Source organism: Melanerpes formicivorus, unplaced genomic scaffold (genome assembly GCF_026170545.1).
Source record: "Melanerpes formicivorus ecotype bairdi unplaced genomic scaffold, bMelFor1.0.p_v2 SCAF_386, whole genome shotgun sequence".
NCBI lineage: Eukaryota > Metazoa > Chordata > Aves > Piciformes > Picidae > Melanerpes > Melanerpes formicivorus.
Window position 1 is genome coordinate 1 of NW_027142738.1, and position 22,582 is coordinate 22,582.

General features: G+C 67.1%; 1 protein-coding gene across 1 annotated transcript; it reads right to left on the bottom strand.

Moving 5' to 3' along the window:
* Positions 1-526: 526 nt before the first annotated feature.
* Positions 527-21,857, bottom strand: LOC137459645 (high affinity nerve growth factor receptor-like; the record flags this gene model as incomplete). Its single annotated transcript, XM_068170439.1, is given in 21 exon segments — positions 527-780; positions 783-787; positions 6,531-6,625; positions 6,627-6,704; positions 8,143-8,273; positions 9,823-9,883; positions 9,885-9,970; positions 11,782-11,809; positions 11,812-11,886; positions 12,152-12,210; positions 13,518-13,535; positions 15,239-15,335; positions 15,337-15,569; positions 16,260-16,386; positions 17,458-17,484; positions 17,486-17,628; positions 17,742-17,875; positions 18,119-18,187; positions 19,665-19,736; positions 19,868-19,942; positions 21,610-21,857. Coding segments are annotated over 21 exon segments (2,049 nt in total), but the record flags the coding sequence as incomplete, so codon positions are not given.
* Between the last annotated feature and the right edge of the window lie 725 nt (positions 21,858-22,582).

Sequence of the window (22,582 nt, forward strand, 5' to 3'; positions counted from 1 at the left end):
CAAAGATCTTGAGGGAAAGGCAGAGAAAATCTTGAGGAAAGGAAGATCTTGAAAGGAAGGAGAAGAAGGTCTTGGGGGGAAGGAGGAGAAGATCTTGAGGGGAAGGAGGAGTTGTTCTTGATGGGATGGAGGAGAAAGTCTTTGGGGGGGAAGGAGGAGATCTTGAAGGGATGGGAAAGAAGATCTTGGAGGGAGGGAGAAGAAGAACTTGGAGGGAGGGAGAAGAAGATCTTGGAGGGAGGGAGAAGAAGATCTTGGAGGGAGGGAGAAGAAGATCTTGGAGGAGAAGATCTTGGAGGGAGGGAGAGAAGATCTTGGAGGGAGGGAGAAGAAGATCTTGGAGGGAGGGAGAAGACCTTGAGGGTAAAGGAGGAGAAGTTCTTCATGGGATGGAGGAGAAGATTTTGGGAGGGAAGGAGAAGATCTTGGAGGAGAGGAAGATCTTGAGGGGAGGAAGAAGAAGGTGATCTTGGTGGGGAGGAGGAGATCTTGAGGGGGAAGAAGGAGGAGGAGGAGGAGGAGCAGCCCTCACCCGGTAGTAGTCGGTGCTGTAGATGTCCCGGGACATGCCGAAGTCGCCGATCTTCACCACCAGGTCCTGCCCCACCAGGCAGTTGCGGGTGGCCAGGTCGCGGTGGACGAAGTGGAGGGAGGCCAAGTAAGCCATGCCCGAGGCGATCTGGGTGGCGATGTGCAGCAGGTGGCACAGCGAGAGCTGCCCCCGGCCCGCCCGGCCCTGCCCCGGGCCCTGCCCCGGCCCCAGCAGCTGCGCGTCGGGCCGTGAGACCTGCCAGGGGGAGGCAGAGAGAGCGAGGGGCTGCGAGTGGGCAACGCGGAGATGGGGGGCAGGGGGCATAGCACTCTGTGGGGTGAGGGGGGTAGGGGCTGGGGGGTTAGGGAGCGGGGAGGTCTATGGGGTGTGGGAGGTGTCCATGGGGTAGAAGGTGCCGGAGGGGTGGGGGGTGAGGGGGTGGGGGGTGCTGGTATGGGGTGGGGGATGCTGGTATGGGGTGGGGGGGTCTATGGGGTAAAGGGTCAGGGGGTGGGGGATGCTGGTATGGGGGTGGGGGGCTATGGGGAGAGGGGTCAGAGGGTGGGGGATGCTGGTATGGGGTGGGGGGGTCTATGGGGTGAGGGGTTAGGGGGTGGGGGGTTAGGGAGCAGGGAGGTCTATGGGGTGTGGGAGGTGTCCATGGGGTAGAAGGTGCCGGTATGGGGTTGGGGGGCTATGGGGAGAGGGGTGAGGGGGTGGGGGGGGTCTATGGGGTGAAGGGTCAGGGGGTGGGGGGTGCTGGTATGGGGTGGGGGGCTATGGGGAGAGGGGTTATGGGGTGAGGGGTGCTGGCATGGGGTGGGGGGGTCTATGGGGTGAGGGGTCAGAGGGTGGGGGATGCTGGTATGGGGCAGGGGGCTCTATGGGGTGAGGGGTTAGGGGGTGAAGGGTTCAATGGGGTAGGGGGTGCTGGTATGGGGTGGAGGGGGTCTATGGGGTGAGGGGTTAGGGGGTGAAGGGTTCAATGGGGTGGGGGGAGCTGGTATGGGGTGGGGGGGTCTTTGGGGTGAGGGGTTGGGGGGTGAAGGGTCAGGGGGTGGGGAGTGCTGGTATGGAGTGGAGGGGTTGGGGGGGTGAAGGGTTCAATGGGGTGGGGATGCTGGTATGGGGTGGGGGGATCTATGGGGTGAGGGGTTAGGGGGTACTGGTTGGAGGCCTATGGGGTGAGGGTTAGGGGGTGAAGGGTTCAATGGGGTGGGGATGCTGGTATGGGGTGGGGGGTTATGGGGTGAGGGGTCAGGGGTGGGGGGGTCTACGGGGTGAGGGGTTAGGGGTTGGGGGGTACTGGTTGGGGGCCTATGGGGTGGTCTATGGGGTCGGGGGTCAATGGTTTGGGGTGGGGGGGTCTATGGGTGTGAGGGGTTAGGGGGTGAAGGGTTCAATGGGGTGGGGGTGCTGGTATGGGGTGGAGAGGTTTATGGGGTGAGGGGTTGGGGGGTGAAGGGTCAGGGGGTGAGGAGTGCTGGTATGGGGTGGGGGGTTATGGGGTGAGGGGTGAGGGGGTGGGGGGTCAATGGTATGGGGTGGGGGGGGTCTATGGGATGAGGGGTTAGGGGGCGAGGGGCTATGGGGGGTCTATGGGCTCGGGGTCAATGGTTTGGGGTGGGGGGGTCTATGGGGTGAGGGGTCAGGGGGTGGGGAGTGCTGGTATGGGGTGGAGGGGTTGGGGGGGGTGAAGGGTTCAGTGGGGTGGGGGTGTTGGTATGGGGTGGGAGGTTATGGGGTGAGGGGTCAGGGGGTGAGGGGGTCAATGGTATGGGGTGGGGGTCTATGGGATGAGGGGTTAGGGGGCGAGGGGCTATGGGGGGGTCTATGGGGTCGGGGGTCAATGGTTTGGGGTGGGGGGGTCTATGGGGTCGGGGGGGTGCTATAGGGTGGTGGGGTCAGTGGGGTGGGGGTGCTGGCGTGGCGGGGGGCAGGGGGGGGAGGGCGTCCCGGCGGTCAGCCCGTGGCGGGGGGGGGGCAGGGTGGCTCCTGCCACCTCCAGCTGCTGTCCCTTGACGCCGAGCGTGGCTGACAGGGCCCGGGGGGGGCGCCGGGAGCTTCGCGGGGGGGGGGGGGGAAGTGGGGAGGGGTGTCAGGGCAAGGGGGGTGTCAGGGCAGGGTCGGGGGGGTGGGTTCCGGGATGGGGGTTTGGTGGGGGGGGAGGTGTTAGGGCGGGGGTGGAGGTGGGGGGGACAGGGCAGGGGGATGGGGGGGGACAGGGCAGGGGGATGGGGGGGGAGAGGCAGGGGGATGGGGGGGAGAGGGCAGGGGTAGAGGGGGGAGAGGGCAGGGGTAGGGGGGGGAGAGGGCAGGGGTAGAGGGGGGGAGAGGGCAGGGGGATGGGGGGGACAGGGCAGGGGTAGAGGGGGAGGAGAGGGCAGGGGGATAGGGGGAGGAGAGGGCAGGGGTAGGGGGGGGACAGGGCAAGGGGGTAGGGGGCTGACAGGGCAGGGGTAGAGGGGGGGACAGGGCAGGGGTAGAGGGGGGGGGACGGGACAAGGTGGGGGGGCTTTGTGGGGGCTGGATGTCAGGGCCGGGGAAGGGGTGGGGTGGGAGGGGAGTGTGAGGGGGTCTCAGGGCAGGAACGGGGGGCTGGGGGGGCAGGATAGGGTTCAGCATAAGGCGTGGGGGGGGGGGTGGGGAGGAGGGGGTCCAGGGTAGGGTGTATGGGGGGGAGGGGGGTATGTCAAGACTACGTGGGGGGGGGGCTGCCTGTGCGGGGGGGGGCTGTCACTGCAGGGCGGGAGGGACAGAGGAGGCGGGGGGCGAGGCGGGGGGGGCGGTCTGCATCCTTGCCTGGCAGACCCATTACTGCCAGCTCCCATCACCATAATCATAAGAGCCACGTCTCAGAGCAGCCACTAAAGCCTCTGGCAACCCCCCACAACCCCCCCAGACGTGTGGTGTGTGTGTGTGTGTGTCCCCCCCGCCCCCCCTGCCTTTCCCATCCTTCGTCTGGCAGCAAATATACCTGGGGGGGCAATCGAAAAGTCTCTGCTTATTGCAGCTGATGGCCCCACGGCCCCGGATTGAAGCCTCTCAGCCCAGCCAAATCTAATCAATATTGCAAGGAGGCAGCGGCAGCAGCGAGGGCTGCAGGGAGGAGGTGGTGGAGGTGGGAAAAGGAGCGAATGGGACACGAAAATCCCCATTTTTCACCCCAAAAAGGCTCTCTGAGGAAGCGGTTGGGGGTCGCAGCGCTCCGTGCAAGGAGGCAGCGGCAGGAGCGGGGCCGGGGCTGAAGGGGCTGCAGGGAGGCACCAGCGGGGCTGGGGCTGAAGGAGGAGGTTATGGAGGTGTGAAAAGGAGCGAATGGGACACGAAAATCCCCATTTTTCACCCCAAAAAGGCTCTCTGAGGAAGCGGTTGGGGGTCGCAGCGCTCCGTGCAAGGAGGCGGCGGCAGGAGCGGGGCAGGGGCTGCAGGGAGGCAGCGGCAGGGACGAGGCTGCAGGGGCTGCAGGGGCTGCAGGGAGGCACCAGCGGGGCTGAGGCTGAAGGAGGAGGTTATGGAGGTGTGAAAAGGAGCGAATGGGACACGAAAATCCCCATTTTTCACCCCAAAAAGGCTCTCTGGGGAAGCGGTTGGGGGGTCGCAGCGCTCCGTGCAAGGAGGCGGCGGCAGGAGCGGGGCCAGGGCTGAGGGGGCTGCAGGGAGGCAGTGGCGGGGCCGGGGCCGCAGGGGCTGCGAGGGCTGCAGGGAGGAGGTGGTGGAGGTGTGAAAAAGAGGAGGTGGGACACGAAAATCCCCTTTTTTCACCCAAAAAGCCACTCTGGGAAGCGGTTTGGGGTCGCAGCGCTCCGTGCGAGGAGGCGGCGGCAGGAGCGGGGCCAGGGCTGAGGGGGGCTGCAGGGGCTGCAGGGAGGCACCAGCGGGGCTGAGGCTGAAGGAGGAGGTTGTGGAGGTGTGAAAAGGAGGAGGTGGGACACGAAAATCCCCTGTTTTCACCCCAAAAAGCCTCTCTGAGGAAGCGGTTGGGGGTCGCAGCGCTCCGTGCAGGGAGGCAGCGGCAGGAGCGGGGCCGAGGCTGAGGGGGCTGCAGGGAGGCAGCAGCGGGGCCGGGGCTGAGGCAGGGGGTGGTGGAAGTGTGAGAAGGGGGAGGTAGGACACGAAAATCCCCTTTTTCACCCCAAAAAGGCTCTCTGGGAAGCGGTTGGGGGTCGCAGCGCTCCGTGCAGGGAGGCAGCGGCAGGAGCGGGGCCGGGGCTGAGGGGGCTGCAGGGAGTCAGCGGCGGGGCTGAGGCTGAAAGGGCTGCAGGGGATGCCGGCAGCGGTGATGGAGGTGTGAAAAGGAGCGAATGGGACACAAAAATCCCCTTCTTTCACCCCAAAAAGCCTCTCTGGGGAAGCGGTTGGGGTCACAGCGCTCCATTCAAGGAGGGCAGCGGCGGGGTCGGGGCTGCAGGGAGGCAGCGGCGGGGACGAGGCTGCAGGGGCTGCGAGGGCTGCAGGGAGGAGGTGGTGGAGGTGGAAAAGGAGCGAATGGGACACGAAAATCCCCTTTTTCACCCCAAAAAGCCACTCTGAGGAAGCGGTTGGGGGTCGCAGCGCTCCGTGCAAGGAGGCGGCGGCAGGAGCGGGGCCAAGGCTGAGGGGGCTGCAGGGAGGCACCAGCGGGGCTGAGGCTGAAGGAGGAGGTTATGGAGGTGTGAAAAGGAGCGAATGGGACACGAAAATCCCCATTTTTCACCCCAAAAAGTCTCTCTGAGGAAGCGGTTTGGGGGTCGCAGCGCTCCGTGCAAGGAGGCAGCGGCAGGAGCGGGGCCGGGGCTGAACGGGCTGCAGGGAGGCACCAGAGGCACTGGGGCTGAAGGGAGGAGGTGGTGGAGGTGTGAGAAGGAGGAGGTAGGACACGAAAATGCCCTTTTTCACCCCAAAAAAAGCCACTCTGGGGAAGCGGTTTGGGGTCCGCAGCGCTCCGTGCAAGGAGGCGGCGGCAGGAGCGGGGCCGGGGCTGAGGGGGCTGCAGGGAGGCAGCGGCGGGGCCGGGGCTGAAGGGGCTGCAGGGAGGCACCAGAGGGGCTGAGGCTGAAGGAGGAGGTTGTGGAGGTGTGAAAAGGAGCGAATGGGACACGAAAATCCCCTTTTTTTCACCCCAAAAAGCCTCTCTGAGGAAGCGGTTGGGGGTCGCAGCGCTCCGTGCAAGGAGGCGGCGGCAGGGAGCGGGGCTGGGGCTGAGGGGGCTGCAGGGAGGCAGCGGCGGGGACGAGGCTGAAGGGGCTGCAGGGGAGGCACCAGAGGGGCCTGAGGCTGAAGGAGGAGGTGGTGGAGGTGTGAAAAGGAGGAAGTGGGACACGAAAATCCCCTTTTTTCACCCCAAAAAGCCACTCTGGGGAAGCGGTTTGGGGTCGCAGCGCTCCGTGCAAGGAGGCGGCGCTAGGAGCGGGGCCGGGGCTGAGGGGGCTGCAGGGAGGCAGCGGCGGGGCTGGGGCTGAGGGGGCTGCAGGGGATGCCGGCAGCGGTGATGGAGGTGTGAAAAGGAGCAAAGGGGACAGAAAAATCCCCTTTTTTCACCCCAAAAAGCCTCTCTGAGAAAGCGGTTTGGGGTCGCAGCGCTCCGTGCAAGGAGGCGGCGGCAGGAGCGGGGCCGGGGCTGAGGCAGGGGGTGGTGGAAGTGTGAGAAGGGGGAGGTAGGACACGAAAATCCCCTTTTTTCACCCCAAAAAAAGACACTCTGGGGAAGCGGTTTGGGGTCGCAGCGCTCCACGCAAGAAGGCAGCGGCAGGAGCGGGGCCGGGGCTGAGGGGGCTGCAGGGAGGCAGCAGCGGGCCGGGGCTGGGAGGGCTGCAGGGAGGCAGCAGCGGGGGCCGGGGCTGAGGCTGCAGGGGCTGCAGGGAGGCAGCGGCGGGGGCCGGGGCTGGGAGGGCTGCAGGGAGGCAGCAGCGGGGCCGGGGCTGAGGCTGCGGGGGCTGCAGGCGGCGGCGGCTGCGGAGTTGGGCAAAGGAGGCGGCGGGACACCAAAACCTCCTCTTTTGAGCCCAAAAGAGCGCACCTGAGGAAGCGGTTGAGGTCGCCGTGCTTCATGTACTCAAAGACCATGATGAGAGGCTCGCCCTCGGTGCAGACCCCGTAGAACTTGACGATGTGGTTGGTGCTGCAGCACCGTCAGCAGCTCTGCCTCCCGCTGGAAGTCCAGGCGGGCGCTGTCCGTCACCTCCTTCAGAGCCTTGGGGAAGCAGCAAAGGAAGCCTTGGAGGTGGGGGGGGGGGGGGGATGGGGAGGCGGGGGGGGTTTGGAAAGAGACCCTTGGCAAGCGCAGGCCGAGCCCAACCCTTAGCCCCAAGAGGAAGGAGGAGATCTCAGGTTGGGTCTGAAGAAGGTTTTGGTGCTGAGGGTGGTGAAAACCCTCACTCAGGTTGCCCAAAGAGGTGGGAGAGGGTCTCAGGGTGGATCTAAAGGAGGGTGTGGTGGTGGAACCCTCCCCCAGGCTGCCCAAAGAGGTGGGAGAGGGTCTCAGGGTGGGTCTGAAGGAGGGTTTGGTGGTGGAACCCTCCCCCCAAGCTGCCCAAAGAGGTGGGCGAGGGTCTCAGGGTGGATCTAAAGGAGGATTTGGTGGTGGAACCCTCACTCAGGCTGCCCAGAGAGGTGGGAGAGGGTCTCAGGGTGGGTCTAAAGGAGGGTTTGGTGGTGGAACCCTCCCCCCAGGCTGCCCAAAGAGGTGGGAGAGGGTCTCAGGGTGGGTCTAAAGGAGGGTTTGGTGGTGGAACCCTCCCCCAGGGCTGCCCAAAGAGGTGGGAGGTGGTCTCAGGGTGGACCTAAAGAAGGGTTTGGTGGTGGAACCCTTCCCCCAGGCTGCCCAAAGAGGTGGGAGAGGGTCTCAGGGTGGGTCTAAGGGAGGGTTCGGTGGTGGAACCCTCACTCAGGCTGCCCCAAAGAGATGGGAGAGGTCTCAGGGTGGGGTCTAAAGGGAGGGGGGGGGGGTGGAACCCTCACTCAGGTTGCCCAAAGAGGTGGGAGAGGGTCTCAGGGTGGGTCTAAAGGAGGGTGTGGTGGTGGAACCCTCACTCAGGCTGCCCAAAGGGGTGGGAGAGGGTCTCAGGGTGGGTCTGAAGGAGGGTTTGGTGGTGGAACCCTCACTCAGGCTGCCCAAAGGGGTGGGAGAGGGTCTCAGGATGGATCTAAAGGAAGGTTTGGTGGTGGAACCCTCACTCAGGCTGCCCAAAGGGGTGGGAGAGGGTCTCAGGGTGGGTCCTAAAGGAGGGTTTGGTGGGGAACCCTCACTCAGGCTGCCCAAAGGGGTGGGAGAGGGTCTCAGGGTGGGTCTGAAGGAGGGTTTGGTGGTGGAACCCTCACTCAGGCTGCCCAAAGGGGTGGAGAGGGTCTCAGGGTGGGTCTAAAGGAGGGTTTGGTGGTGGAACCCTCCCCCAGGCTGCCAAAGGGGTGGGAGAGGGTCTCAGGGGTGGGTCTGAAGGAGGGTTTTGGTGGTGGAACCCTCCCCCAGGCTGCCCAAAGAGGTGGGAGAGGGTCTCAGGGTGGGTCTGAAGGAGGATGTGGTGGTGGAACCCTCCCCCCAAGCTGCCCAAAGGGGTGGGAGAGGGTCTCAGGTTGGACAATGAGGACATTGCTCCCCGTGGCCACCCCGAACCCCCCTCCCTGCTCCTCACCTTGACAGCCACCAGCATCTTCTCCTGCTCTGGCAGGAGGTTGTAGCACTCAGCCAGGAAGACCTTCCCGAAGGCTCCTTCCCCCAGCTCCCACTTCAGCACAATGTCCTTGCGCTGCACGTGGTGGACACCTGGGGACAAACCCCCCCAGAGCCAACCTTCAGCACCCCCCTGGGCCAGGGATGGAGCATGAGAAGGTTCCTTGGGCACCATGGTGCCCCCCAAGAAGGCAACCTCCACCCCCAACCTTCAGCACCCCCCTGGGCCAAGGATGGCTTCATGGGAAGGTTCCTTAGGGACCATGGTGCCCCTCAAGAAGGCAAACCTCCACCCCAACCTCCACCCCCACCCTTCAGCACCCCCTTGAGCCAGGGGTTGGGGTTCATCAGAAGGCTCCTGGGCCCTTGGTGCCCCCCAAGAAGGCAACCACCACCCCTAACCTTCAGCACCCCCTTGGACCAAGGATGGCTTCATGGAAGGTTCCTTAGGGACCATGGTGCCCCCCAAGAAAGCAACCTCCAACCCCAACCTCCACCCCCAACCTTCAGCACCCTCTGAGCCAAGGGTTGGGGTCCATAAGAAGGTTTCTGGGGCCCTTGCTGCCCCCCAAGAGGGCAACCTCCACCCCCAACCATCAGTACCCAACTTTCAGCACCCTCTTGGACCAAGAGTGGGGGTCCATGAGAAGGTTCCTTAGGCACCATGGTGCCCCCCAAGAAGGCAACCTCCACCCCCAACCTTCAGCACCCCCTTGGGCCAGGGGTGGAGCATGAGAAGGTTCCTTGGGCACCATGGTGCCCCCCCAAGAAGGCAACCTCCACATCCAGCCTTCAGCACCCCCCTTGGGCCAAGGGGTTGGGCTTCATCAGAAGGTTCCTGGGGCCCTTGGTGCCCCCCAAGAAGGCAACCTCCACATCCAGCCTTCAGCACCCAACCTTCAGCACCCAACCTTCAGCACCCCTTTGGGCCAAGGATGGCTTCATGGAAGGTTCCTAGGGACCATAGTGCCCCCCAAGAAGGCAACCTCCACCCCCAACCTTCAGCACCCATTGGGCCAAAGGTGGGGGTCCACAAGAAGGTTCCTTGGGCACCATGGTGCCCCCCCCTAGGAGGCAACCTCCACCCCCAACCTTCAGCACCCCTTGGACCAAGAGTGGGGGTCCATGAGAAGGTTCCTTGGGCACCATGGTGCCCCCCAAGAAGGCAACCTCCACCCCCAACCTTCAGCACCCCCTTGGGCCAAGGATGGCTTCATGGGAAGGTTCCTAGGGACCATGGTGCCCCCCAAGAAGGCAACCTCCACCCCCAACCATCAGTACCCAACCTTCAGCACCCCCTGGACCAAGACGGGGGGTCCATGAGAAGGTTCCTTAGGCACCATGGTGCCCCCCAAGAAGGCAACCTCCACACTCAACCTTCAGCACCCCCTTGGGCCAAGGGTGGGGGTCCATGAGAAGGTTCCTTAGGCACCATGGTGCCCCCCAAGAAGGCAACTTCCACCCCCAACCTTCAGCAGCCCCTTGAGCCGAGGGGTTGGGCTTCATCAGAAGGTTCCTGGGGCCCTTCCTGCCCCCCAAGAAGGCAACCTCCACCCCCAACCTCCAGCACCCCCTTGAGCCAAGGGTTGGGGGTCCACAAGAAGGCTCCTGGGGCCCCTTGGTGCCCCCCCCCGGGCCTTACAGGCGTCACAGAAGTACTGAGGGTTCTCGATGAAGCTGCTCTTGAGCCCCTCCAGCTTGCTCATCGGCCGAGGAGGCAGAGCTGCTGCCCAGGTTCATGAAGTGCAGGGACAGGGCCAGGTCATCCTCTTGGGCCAGCGCTGCTGAGCCTTGCAGGGACAAGGGCAAAGCCACTCAGGTGTGTGTGTGTGTGTCCCCTCTCCCCCTCCCCGGGGTGCCCCAACCCCTCCCCTGCAAGCCCTGCAGGCGGTGCCAGGCTCTGCCGAGCATCTTTTCCCCCCTCCACCACCAGCAGCAGCAGCAGCAGCAGCAGCCCCGCTCGGGCCCCCGGGGGCCCAATCAAAGCCATTTAGAGGCTGAATCCATTCCAGGAGTGAATTAGCAGCTGCTGCCCGCTCTGCACACCCCCCCCGCCCCGGGGGGGGGGGCAGCTGGCACCCCCGGAGTCATTGCCACAGCCCCCAGCCCTCCAGCAGCACTCTCAGTGGAAGCACAGCAACCTCCCACCCCCCAACCCCCCTGCCTGGTGCCCCACTGCTGCTTGCCCCCCCACCCCCCTGGGCTCCTCCCCATGAGGCCTCTCTCTGCTCCTCACCCTCCTGTGACTCCACGCTGTGGGGCTCAGCACAGCCTCCCTCCAGGGTCCCCCACCCGTGGGCCCCCCACCCGTGGGCCCCTTCCATGGTTGTCCCCCCCCTCCACCCACCCATGGGCCCCATCAAGGTTCCCCTTCGTGGAGCCCATCCATGGACGCCCCCCCCCCCCAACCCGGGGACCCTCTCTGTGATCCCACCCCATGGTGCCCCTCCCAGGTGCCCAGCCCAGCCCTGCCCACCCCACAGCTGTGGGCACCAAGCTGTCCTCATGGCTCCCAGCCCAGCTGCCCACCCCAGCCCTGCCCACCCCAGCCCTGTCCACCCCATGGTGCCCCTCCCAGGTGCCCACCCCAGCCCTGCCCACCCCCATGGTGCTACTCCCAGGTGCCCACCCCAGTCCTGCCCCCCCCATGGCTGTGGGCACCAAGCTGCCCCCATGGCCCCCAGCCCAGGTGCCCACCCCAGCCCTGCCACCCCATGGCTGTGGGCACCAAGCTGTCCCTGTGGCTCATCCCAGCTGCCCACCCCAGCCCAGGTGCCCAGCCCAGCCCTGCCCACCCCATGGTGCCCCTCCCAGGTGCCCACCCCAGCCCTGCCCACCCCACAGCTGTGGGCACCAAGCTGCCCCCATGGCCCCCAGCCCAGGTGCCCACCCCAGCTCTGCCCACCCCATGGTGCCCCTCCCAGGTGCCCAGCCCAGCCCTGCCCACCCCATGGTGCCCCTCCCAGGTGCCCAGCCCAGCCCTGCCCACCCCATGGTCCCCCTCCCAGGTGCCCAGCCCAGCCCTGCCCACTCCCGTGCTGTGGGCACCAAGCTGTCCCCATGGTCCCCTCTCCCAGGTGCCCACCCCGGCCCTGCCCCCCCCATGGCTGTGGGCACCAAGCTGTCTCTGTGGCTCATCCCAGATGCCCACCCAGCCTTGCCCACCCCTGTCCTGCCCACACCCACAGCTGTGGGCACCAAGCTGCCCCCATGGCCCCCAGCCCAGGTGCCCACCCCAGCCCTGTCCACCCCATGGTTCCCCTCCCAGGTGCCCACCCCGGCCCTGCCCACCCCATGGCTGTGGGCACCAAGCTGTCCCTGTGGCTCATCCCAGCTGCCCACCCCAGCCCTGCCCCACCCCTGTCCTGCCCACCCCAGGGCTGTGGGCACCAAGCTGTCCCCATGGTATCCCATCCAAGGTACCCATCCCAGCCTTGGTCACCACCAGGGCTGTGGGCACCAAGCTGTCCCCATGGCTCATCCCAGCTGCCCACCCCAGCCCTGCCCACCCCATGGTGCTCATCCCAGCTGCCCACCCCGTGGCTGTGGGCACCAAGCTGCCCCCGTGGCACCGGGTGGGGGGGGGGGGGTTGGCACTCACGGTTGATGCCAAACTTGGAGCGGCTGCCCCACACTTGTTGAGCACCAGGAGCATGAGGGAGAGGAAGAGGCTGGCAAACACTGCCAGAGCCACGGCCACTGACACCTGGGGGGGGGGGCACCAAAGTGGGGTGGGGGTCACCTCGGGGCCCCCTCTCCCCTCCCCCAGATCCCTTCTCCCGAGCCTCAAGGCCCTGAGAGACAGCCACAAGGGTCAGGAGGGAGAGAAACTGAGGCAGAGGCACCGGGCTGCATCCCCCCCTCGGGTCCCCAGCCCACCTGGAGGGTCCCTGGAGGCTTGTCCCACTCCCCCCCCCCACACACACACCCCCCCAAACCTGCGCCCCCCCGCGGGGTGCCCCCCTCCTCACCCCAAACATGTGCTCCTCGGTGGTCTCCACAGGCCCCTCCAGAGAGATGTTCCTGGTGCCTGGGGGCAGGGGGGAGGAGGAGAGCAGAGGCTGAGCGTGGGGCAGGGGCTCCCCAACCCCCCCCTCAGGATCAGCTCTGGGGTGGGAGGGATGCACGATTGGGGGAGGGGGGGGAAAGGGGAAAGGGGAAAGGGGGGGTCCCCATGATCTGGGGTGGCTGTGCCACAGGTTCAGCTCAGCCCTGGTTGGGGGGAGGGGAGGTCAGGAGAAGGAAGAAGGGTGCAGGGTGAGCGTGGGGCAAGGGCTCCCCAGCCCTCCTGTACCCCAGGATCAGCCTTGGTTGGGGGGTGGAGGGTCTGGGGGGACAGAAGAAGGAAGAAGGATGCAGGGTGAGTGTGGGCCAGGGGCTCCCCAGCCCTTGGGGTGGTTGTACCCCAAGGATCAGCCTGGTTGGGGGGTGGAGGGTCTGGGGGGACAGAAGAAGGAAGAAGGGTGCAGGGTGAGCGTGGGGCAAGGGCTCCCCAGCCCTTGGGGTGGTTGTACCCCAAGGATCAGCCCTGGAGTAGGGGGGGCTGCATGATTTGGGGGCACTGAGGCAAGGAGAAGGGTGGTCCCCAAGGTCTTGGGGTGGTTGTACCCCGGGATCAGCCTTGGCTGGGGGCATGGAGGGTTTGGGGGGGCAGAAGGAGGAAGAAGGGTGCAGGGTGAGCGTGGGCCAGGGGCTCCCCAGCCCTCCTCTACCCCAGGATCAGCCTTGGTTGGGGGCATGGAGGGTTTGGGGGAGCAGGAGAAGGAAGAAGGGTGCAGGGTGAGCATAGGGCAAGGGCTCCCCAGCCCTTGGGGTGGTTGTACCCCAAGGATCAGCCCTGGAGTAGGGGGGGCTGCATGATCTGGGGGCACTGAAGCAAGGAGAAGGGTGGTCCCCGAGGTCTTGGGGTGGCTGTACCCCAGGATCAGCCTTGGTTGGGGGCATGGAGGGTCTGGGGGGGCAGAAGGAGGAAGAAGGGTGCAGGGTGAGCGTAGGGCAAGGGCTCCCCAGCCCTTGGGGTGGTTGTACCCCAAGGATCAGCCCTGGGCTGCATGATCTGGGGCACTGAGGCAAGGAGAACGGTGGTCCCCGAGGTCTTGGGGTGGTTGTACCCCAGGATCAGCCTTGCCTGGGGGCATGGAGGGTCTGGGGGGGCAGGAGAAGGAAGAAGGGTGCAGGGTGAGCATGGGGCAAGGGCTCCCCAGCCCTCCTGTACCCCAAGGATCAGCCTTGGCTGGAGGGGCAGGGTTTGTGGGGTGCAGGAGAGAGAACGGTTGGGGATGAAGGATTTTTTGGGGGGACTCCCCCACCCCCACCCCCTCAAGGCCACTGACTCACCCAGGGGTGACAGAGACACTGGCCCAGCCCACAGGCAGCGAGGGAGAGAGGAGAGACTCTCAGTTAACTCCTCAGCAACCAGAGGAGGGAGAAGCAAGGCAGAAGTAGCTCTTCCCCAGCAGGGTGGTGAGAGCCTGGCACAGGCTGCCCAGGGAGGAGGTGGAAGCCTCAGCCTCAGCCCTGGAGGTGTTTAAGGCCAGGCTGGAGGTGGGCCAGGCTGGAGGTGGCTGTGAGCAACCTGCTCTGGGCTGAGCTGTCCCCTGCCCAGGGCAGAGAGGTTGGGACTGGAGGATCCTTGGGGTCCCATCCAGCCCTGACCATTCTCTGGCTCTGATTCTCTGATCCAGTCTGAGGTGACCCTGCCCAGGGCAGAGAGGTTGGGACTGGAGGATCCTTGGGGTCCCATCCAGCCCTGACCATTCTCTGGCTCCGATTCTCTGCTCTGGTCTGAGCTGTCCCTGCCCAGAGCAGAGAGGTTGGGGACTGGAGGATCCTTGAGGTCCCTTCCAGCCCTGACAGTTCTGGGCTGCCCTGAATGGCTGAGGCTGGAACAGATCTCTGAGATCATCAGAGCCCAGCCTCTGACCTAGCACCACTGGGAGGATCCCTGGGGTCCTTTCCAACCCTAACCATTCTCTGACTGATTCTGTGACCCTGATTCAGGCTGAGCTGTCCCTGCCCATGGCAGGGAGGTTGGGAGTGGAGGATCCTTAAGGTCCCTTCCAGCCCTGACCATTCTCTGGCTCTGATTCCCTGCTCTGGTCTGGGCTGTCCCTGCCCATGGCAGAGAGGTTGGGACTGGAGGATCCTTGGGGTCCCATCCAGCCCTGACCATTCCCTGGCTCTGATTCCCTGACTCTGATTCCCTGACTGTAGTCTGAGCTGTCCCTGCACAGGGCAGGGGAGCTGGAGCTGGATGAGCCTTGAGGTCCCTTCCACCCCTGACTGTGATTCCCTGACTCTCTGATTCCCTGACTCTGGTCTGAGCTGTCCCTGCCCACGGCAGGGGGGTTGGGACTGGGGGATCCTTGGGGTCCCTTCCAGCCCTGACCATTCTCTGGCTCTGATTCCCTGCTCTGGTCTGAGCTGTCCCTGCCCAGCTGGAGCTGGAAGATCCTTGAGGTCCCTTCCAGCCCTGACCATTCTCTGCCTCTGACTCCCTGCTCTGGTCTGAGCTGTCCCTGCCCAGGGCAGGGGAGCTGGAGCTGGATGAGCCTTGAGGTCCCTTCCATCCCTGACCATTCTCTGACTCCCTGCTCTGGTCTGGGCTGTCCCTGCCCATGGCAGAGAGGTTGGGACTGGAGGATCCTTGAGGTCCTTTCCATCCCTGACCATTCTCTGATTCCCTGCTCTGGTCTGAGCTGTCCCTGCCCAGCTGGAGCTGGAAGATCCTTGAGGTCCCTTCCAGCCCTGACCATTCTCTGCCTCTGACTCCCTGCTCTGGTCTGGGCTGTCCCTGCCCATGGCAGAGAGGTTGGGACTGGAGGATCCTTGAGGTCCCTTCCATCCCTGACCATTCTCTGCCTCTGATTCCCTGCTCTGGTCTGAGCTATCCCTGCCCAGCTGGAGCTGGAGGATCCTCGAGGTCCCTCCCAACCCCTTGCCAACGACTCTCTGACTCTCTGAGCTGATCCAACCTGCGGCACGGCCAAGAGCTTGCCCTGCGCCGCCCCCCGGGGGGGGTGGGAGGAGAGGAGGGACCCAAGCCGCCCCGAACCTACCAGGGATGGGCTCCTCGGGGTTGAAGCTGAAAGGGTTCTCCATGAACCTGACCTGGACGCTGCGGGCGGCGGCGCCCAGGGGGTTGCGGGCCAGCAGGGGTGTAGTTGCCGTTGTTGACGTGGGTCGGGCGGTTGAGCTGCAGGCAGCCGTGCAGGACGGTGGAGTTGTGCTCGAACTCCATCAGCTGCGTGTGGATGTAAGGCCCCTCCCGCAGGGCGCTGCCGTTGAAGAGCCACCGGATGCTGGGCGGGGGGTTGGCGTCCACCGAGAAGGGGATGCACCAGAAGTGGCGGGCGATGGCCTCCTGCAGGAGGAGGATCGCGGGGGGGACTTGGGGAGAGCGAGGGGGGAGAGGGAGGGGAGAGGGAGGGGAAGACGGAAGGGTGGCCTCGGATGGGGCTCCCGGCTTGGGCTCCCGCCGGCCCTGCGCCCCTCGGAGGTGTCCCACAGCTGGCACCACCACCCCTGTGACTCCCAACCAAGGTGCCCACAGCTGGCACCACCCCCCCTCTTTCCCCCCTAGGTGCCCACAGCTGGCACCACCAGCCCTGTGACCCCCAACTGGGGTGCTCACAGCTGGCACCACCCCCCCCTCTTTCCCCCTAGGTGCCCACAGCTGGCACCACCAGCCCTGCACCCCTCGGAGGTGTCCCACAGCTGGCACCACCGCCCCTCCTTTCCCCTAGGTGCCCACAGCTGGCACCACCACCCCTGTGACCCCTCTGAGGTATTCACAGGTGGCACCACCAGCCCTAAACCCCTCTGAGGTGTCCCACAGCTGGCACCACCACCCCCCGTGCTCCCCCAACTGGGGTGCCCACAGCTGGCACCACTGCCCCTCTTTCCCCCCTAGATGCCCACAGCTGGCACCACCACCCCTGTGACCCCCCAACCGGGGTGCTCACAGCTTGCACCACCACCCCCGTGCTCCCCAACCGGGGTGCTCACAGCTGGCATCACCACCCCTGTGACCCCTCTGAGGTGCCCACGGGTGGCACCTCCCCACCCCGCGGTGCTCACAGGTGACGTTCAGGGTCACACTCTCCTCCGCCGGCCCCACCACGTTCTCCGCCCGGCAGCTGAGGTCCTTGTGGTTGAAGTCGGAGGAGATGTTGCTGATCTCCAGGCTCAGCTCCTGGGCCGACAGCTGCTGGCGGCGCCGGGAAAGGGGGAAGGCGGGGGGGAGGTGACCAAACACTTCCCCTCCCCTTCAACCTGCCCCCCGCGTCCCGTTCCGCACCCCCCCCGACCACCCCCTCACCGCCCTCACCCGGGGGATGCTGCCCTTTGGGGCTGGGGTCACCGGAAGGGTCCCCGGGCAAGGTTTGGGGCTGGGGTCCCCGGGAAGGGTCCCCCGAGCGAGGTTTGGGGCTGGGGTCACCGGGAAGGGTCCCCAGGCGAGGTTTGGGGCTGGGGTCACAGGGAAGGGTCCCCGGGGCGAGGTTTGGGGCTGGGGGCCCGGGGGGGAAGGGTCCCCGGGCGAGGTTTGGGGGCTGGGGTCAGCGGGAAGGGTCCCCGGCGAGGTTTGGAGCTGGGGGTCACAGGGAAGGGTCCCCGGCGAGGTTTGGGGCTGGGGGTCCCCGGGGGGAGGGCTGGGGTTGGGGCCCCCGGGAAGGGTCCCCGGGCGAGGTTTGGGGCTGGGGTCACCGGGAAGGGTCCCCGGGGAGGGCTGGGGCTGGGGTCCCCGGGAAGGGTCCCCAGGCGAGGTTTGGGGCTGGGGTCACAGGGAAGGGTCCCCCGGGGCGAGGTTTGGGGCTGGGGCCCGGGGGGAAGGGTCCCCGGGCGAGGTTTGGGGCTGGGGTCAGCGGGAAGGGTCCCCGGCGAGGTTTGGAGCTGGGGTCACAGGGAAGGGTCCCCCGGCGAGGTTTGGGGCTGGGGTCCCCGGGGAGGGCTGGGGTTGGGGCCCCCGGGAAGGGTCCCCGGGCGAGGTTTGGGGCTGGGGTCACCGGGAAGGGTCCCCGGGGAGGGCTGGGGCTGGGGTCCCCGGGAAGGGTCCCCGGGCGAGGTTTGGGGCTGGGGCCAGCGGGAAGGGTCCCCGGGCGAGGTTTGGGGCTGGGGGTCCCCGGGAAGGGTCCCCGGGCGAGGTTTGGGGCTGGGGCCAGCGGGAAGGGTCCCCGGGCAAGGTTTGGGGCTGGGGTCACCGGGAAGGGTCCCCGGGAGAGGTCTGGGGCTAGGGCCAGGGGGGGGAAGGGTCCCGGGGGAGGCTTTGGCAGCTTGCCTTGGTGACAAGGAGCAGCTCGGGGGGGCACCTCGGGGACCACCCAGCGGCTGGTGGCCGGCGGCTCGGCCGTGACGCGGCAGGTGAGGTTGATGCTGTCCCCTTGGCGCAGGACCCTCCCCGGGGGCTCGATGTGGACCCTCGGGAGCTCTGCCAAGGAGAAAAGGGGAGGGGGAGGGAGGAGAGGGGCTGAGCAGGGCAGCTTTTGGGGCCGCCGGTGGCTGTCCCCAGGTGTCCCAACACCACCACCACCACCACGTACCGCAAGCGCCCAGGGGGGTGGTCGCCCAGCGGGAGCAGCAGGTTGCCCTCCCAGCAGCCCAGGGTCTGGTTGCCCAGCTGGGGCCAGCTCCTGTTCTGCCACAGCTGCAGCCAGCGGAGCTCGCAGGAGCAGTTGAAAGGATTCCCCTCCAGGACGCTGCCGACAGGACAGGGACTCGAGGGCAAGCCCAGGGTGGCCCCCGGGCTCCGTGCCCCCCACCCCGCCCCAAGGCTGGGCAGGGACATTCCCCAGCCCCGGAGCTGCCGGGTGCCACCCCGCTGCCTGTCACCTCTGTCCCCCGGGGATGTCACAGCTGCCACCTCCCGGTGTCCCTCCCCAGCCCTGGGCCTGCCTGTGGGGCAGCCCAGGGGCGCAGCAGCAGCTCCCGGCAGCACTCACAGCTCTTGCAGGGGCAGGTGCTGGAAGGTCTTCCAGGAGAGGCTCTGAAGGGCGTTGGAGGAGAGATTCCTGTCGGGGCAGACCCCAGTCAGCCTCCCCTGTCCCACCACAGACCCCCCACCAGCCCTCCCCCTGTCCCACCTCAGAACCCCACCAGCCTCCCCTGTCCCACCTCAGAACCCCACCAGCCTCCCTAAACCCACCTCAGACCTCCACCAGCCTCCCTAAACCCACCTCAGACCCCCACCAGCTTCCCCAGTCCCACTTCAGACCCCTACCAAGCAACCCTGTCCCACCTCAGACCCCCACCAGCCTCCTCAACCCCACCTCAGACCCTCCACCAGCCTCCCTAAACCCACCTCAGACCCCCACCAGCCTCCTTAAACCCACCTCAGACCCCCACCATCCTCCCCAGTCCCACTTCAGACCCCTACCAACCACCCCACCTCAGACCCCCATCAGCCTCCCTAAACCCACCTCAGACCCCCACCAGCCTCCTCAACCCCACCTCAGACCTCCACCAGCCTCCCTAAACCCACCTCAGACCCCCACCAGCCTCCCCAGTCCCACTTCAGACCCCCTACCAACCACCCCCACTCCCACCTCAGACCTCTACTAACCAACCCAGTCCAACCTCAGACCCCCCACCAGCCTCCCCAGTCCCACTTCAGACCCCCACCAGCCTCCCCAGTCCAACCTCAGACCCCCACCAGCCTCCCCAGTCCCACTTCAGACCCCCACCAGCCTCCCCAGTCCAACCTCAGACCCCCACCAGCCTCCCCAACCCCACCTCAGACCCCTACTAACCAACCCACTCCCACCTCAGACCCCCACCAACCTCCCCAACCCCACCTCAGACCCCTACCAACCAACCCAGTCCAACCTTAGACCCCCATCAACCACCCCTGTGCCACCTCAGCCCCCCACCAGCCAACCCACTCCCACCTCAGACCCCCACCAGCCTCCCCAACCCCACCTCAGACCCCTACTAACCAACCCAGTCCATACTCAGACCCCCACCAGCCAACCCACTCCCACCTCAGACCCCCACCAGCCTCCTCACTCCCCACCCTCCCCCCCCCTCCTCCTCCTGGCAGAGGGGCTGGCATCGCCAGGTGGCATCACCAGAGCCACCCTGGTCGCACCATGACCAAGCAAAACCTCTCCCTGGGTGCCACCACCCTTCAGGCACCTCCCCTGCCAGCAAGGACAGCCCCCCCCCCCCCCCAAACAGGGGGTGTGTGCCCCCCCCCCCGGTGCAGCAGGAGCTCCCTGGGCTAGGGGGAGGGTTGGGGGCGGGGGGTCAGCAGCAGAGTCCTGCCCTCAATCAATGGCTGTGTCCCCCCCCCCGAAGCCCAGCTGATGCCAATGGGCACCATCGATCCTGCCACCCGGTGCTGAGTGCCCCGGGGGGGGGGGGTCCAGCCCTGAAAATGCGGAGGGGGGGTGGAGGGAAGGGGGGAGTGGAGGGAAGGGGGGAGTGGAGCATGGAGGGGGGGGGTGGGGAAGGCATTTTTAGGGCGGGGGGGGGGGGATCGATACTCACACATGGCTCAGCCTGGGGGTGTCCAAGAAGGCATCGGCAGAGATCTGCTGCAGCCCCGACCTGGAGATGGTGCTGGGGGAAGGGGGGGGGAACAACACACACAGAAGGGGGGCTGAGCACTTGGGGACCCCCAAATCTTCATCCTAAGAGGACCACCCCCCACACCCCATTGTCCAGCTCCCCCCCCCCCCGGGGGTGCTCACAGGCTCCGGAGGTCTCTCAGCCTCCTGGTGTCAGCCCGGGTCAAGGTCACCAACAGCTCCTGGTTCTCCATGATGCTGGAAGGGAAATGGGGGAGGGGGGAGTCACGAAAGAAGCCCCCCCGACCCCCCCCCCCCCTCCCCTCCCGACACACACAACCCCCCCCCCCCCCCCCGTACGCCCACCCCACGCCAGGGGCTGTTGATAAAGGGAATGGGAGGGGAGGGGGAGGCACAGCTCTCCCCCTGCCCACATCAGGGCTGGAGCTGAGCTGCTGCTTTGTGCCTCAGTTTCCCCCCCCCCCCCCGGGACAAGCTGGGACCGACTGTGGCCCCCTCCCCTTTTCCCCCTTTTGGGGAGGGGGTGGAAAGGGTCGTGGATGAGGGAAGCTGGGGCAGAGGGAGTGGCTGAGGGGTGGTCTCTTGGGGGGGGTCCAACATCCCCACCCCCCCCAGCAGGCAGCAAACAAAGAGGTGGCATCGCCCACCCCCCCACCCCCCCGGCAGCAGCCCCCCCGGCCCGTGGGGAAACCGAGGCCCTCCCTGCACCCAGGCCCTGCCCACCACGCCAGGGACCCCCCACCCCCCCCCACCCCCGGTGCCCTCAGCCCTGCTGGCATCGCTGTGGGAGGGGGCAAAGAGCTGCCCCCCAACCCCTGAGGGGATGCAGCAGACACTCTCCCTACCCCCGCCCCAAAATCTTTGCAGCCCCCCCCCCCCCGCCCCCAGCCCCACGTTCCCTGCTCCATCCTCTCCCCAGCCCTGAGCTCCACCGTGCTCAGTGCCGACACCTTCAGCCCCACCGCGTCCCCCCGGCCCCAGCACCATCATCATCGTCATCATCCTCAGCGCCCTCAGATGTGGTCCCCCAGCCCCCTCACCCCCCCAGCCCCCCTCACCCCCAGCCCCACCAACCTCAGCCCCGTCACCCCCAGCCCCGTCACCCCCCCAGCCTCGTCACCCCCCAGCCCCACCAACCTCAGCCCCATCACCCCCAGCCCCATCACCCCCAGTGCCCCCACTCCAGCCCCCCCACTCCCAGCCCCCATCACCCCCAGCCCCGTCACCCCCAGCCTCGTCACCCCCAGCCCCACCAACCTCAGCCCCATCACCCCCAGCCCCACCACCCCCAGTTTCATCACCCTCAGCCCTGTCACTCCCAGCCCCATCACTCCCAGTGCCCCCCACTCCAGCCCCCGTCACTCCCAGCCCCACCGCTCCCAGCCCCGTCACCCCAGCCCCACCACCCCCAACCCCGCCACCCCCAGTGCCCCCACTCCAGCCCCATCACCCCCAGCCCCACCACTCCCAGCCCCACCACCCCCAGCTCCATCACCCCCAGCCCTGCCACTCCCAGTGCCCCCCACTCCAGCCCCGTCACCCCCAGCCCCACCACTCCCAGCCCCACCACCCCCAGCTCCATTACCCCCAGCGCCCCCACTCCAGCCCTGTCATTCCCAGCCCCGTTACTCCCAGCCCCGTCGCCCCCAGCCCCGTCACTCTCAGCCCCCCCACTCCCAGTTTCATCCCCCCCAGCCCCGCCACCCCCAGCCCCCCCCACTCCCAGCCCTGTCACCCCCCCAGCCCCGTCGCCCCCAGCCCCGCCACCCCCCAGCCCCCCCACTCCCAGTTTCATCCCCCCCAGCCCCGTCGCCCCCAGCCCCGTCAGTCTCAGCCCCCCCCACTCCCAGTTTCATCCCCCCCAGCCCCGTCGCCCCCAGCGCCCCCACCCCAGCGCCACTCACACCTCGGTGAAGCCGCCGGTTCCCGGCAGCTGGCTCAGGCTGCCCACGGTGCTGGGCTCCCGGCAGAGCAGGGTCCGCGGCCGCGGGCAGAGACAGCCCTGGGGACAGGGACCGGCAGCGGCGGGGACGGCCGGGGACAGGAGCAGCGCAGCCAGGCAGAGCCAGGAGGGCAGCGGCGGCATCGCGGGGCCGCTCCCGGGGCCGCTCCCGCTGCCGCTCCCGGTGCCGGTGCCCCTCGGCGGTGCCGGTGCCCCCTCCCTCGCGCTTGCCTGGCAGCCCAAGAACGGCACCGAGCAAGGCTTTAAAAGCAGCGCAGGGTCCGGCCCCCCGGGAGGGGCTGGCGGCTCCCCCCCGCCCTGGTACCGCCCCCGGAGACCCCCCCCCCCCCCCTCCCCCTTTCCCCCCGAGGGCCGAGGGATGGAGGGGCAGGATCTGGATGCCCCCTCCCCGGGTCGTGGCTCACTGGAGGTCCGGGAAGCTCCCGGCAGGGGATGGGGGAAGTCGGGGCGCAGCCCTGCCCGCAGCGGAGCCTCTGCCTGCGCCCTGCCTGCGCCCTGCCTAGACCCTGCCTAGAGCCTCGCACCCTGCCTGTACCCTGCCCGCACCCTTACACCCTGCCTAGACCCTGTCTAGAGCCCTGCACCCTGCCTAGCCCCCCTGCCTAGACCCTGTCTGGACCCCTGCGCCCCTGTCTGCACCCTGCCTAGCCCCCTGCCCGCACCCTTACACCCTGCCTAGACCCTGCCTAGAGCCCCGCACCCCTGCCTAGCCCCCTGCCCGCACCCTTACACCCTGCCTAGACCCTGCCTAGAGCCCCGCACCCTGCCCAGCCCCCTGCCCGCACCCTTACACCCTGCCTAGACCCTGTCTAGAGCCCTGCACCCTGCCTAGCCACCTGCCTAGGACCCTGCCTAGACCCTGTCTGGACCCCTGCGCCCCTGTCTGCACCCTGCCTAGCCCCCTGCCCGCACCC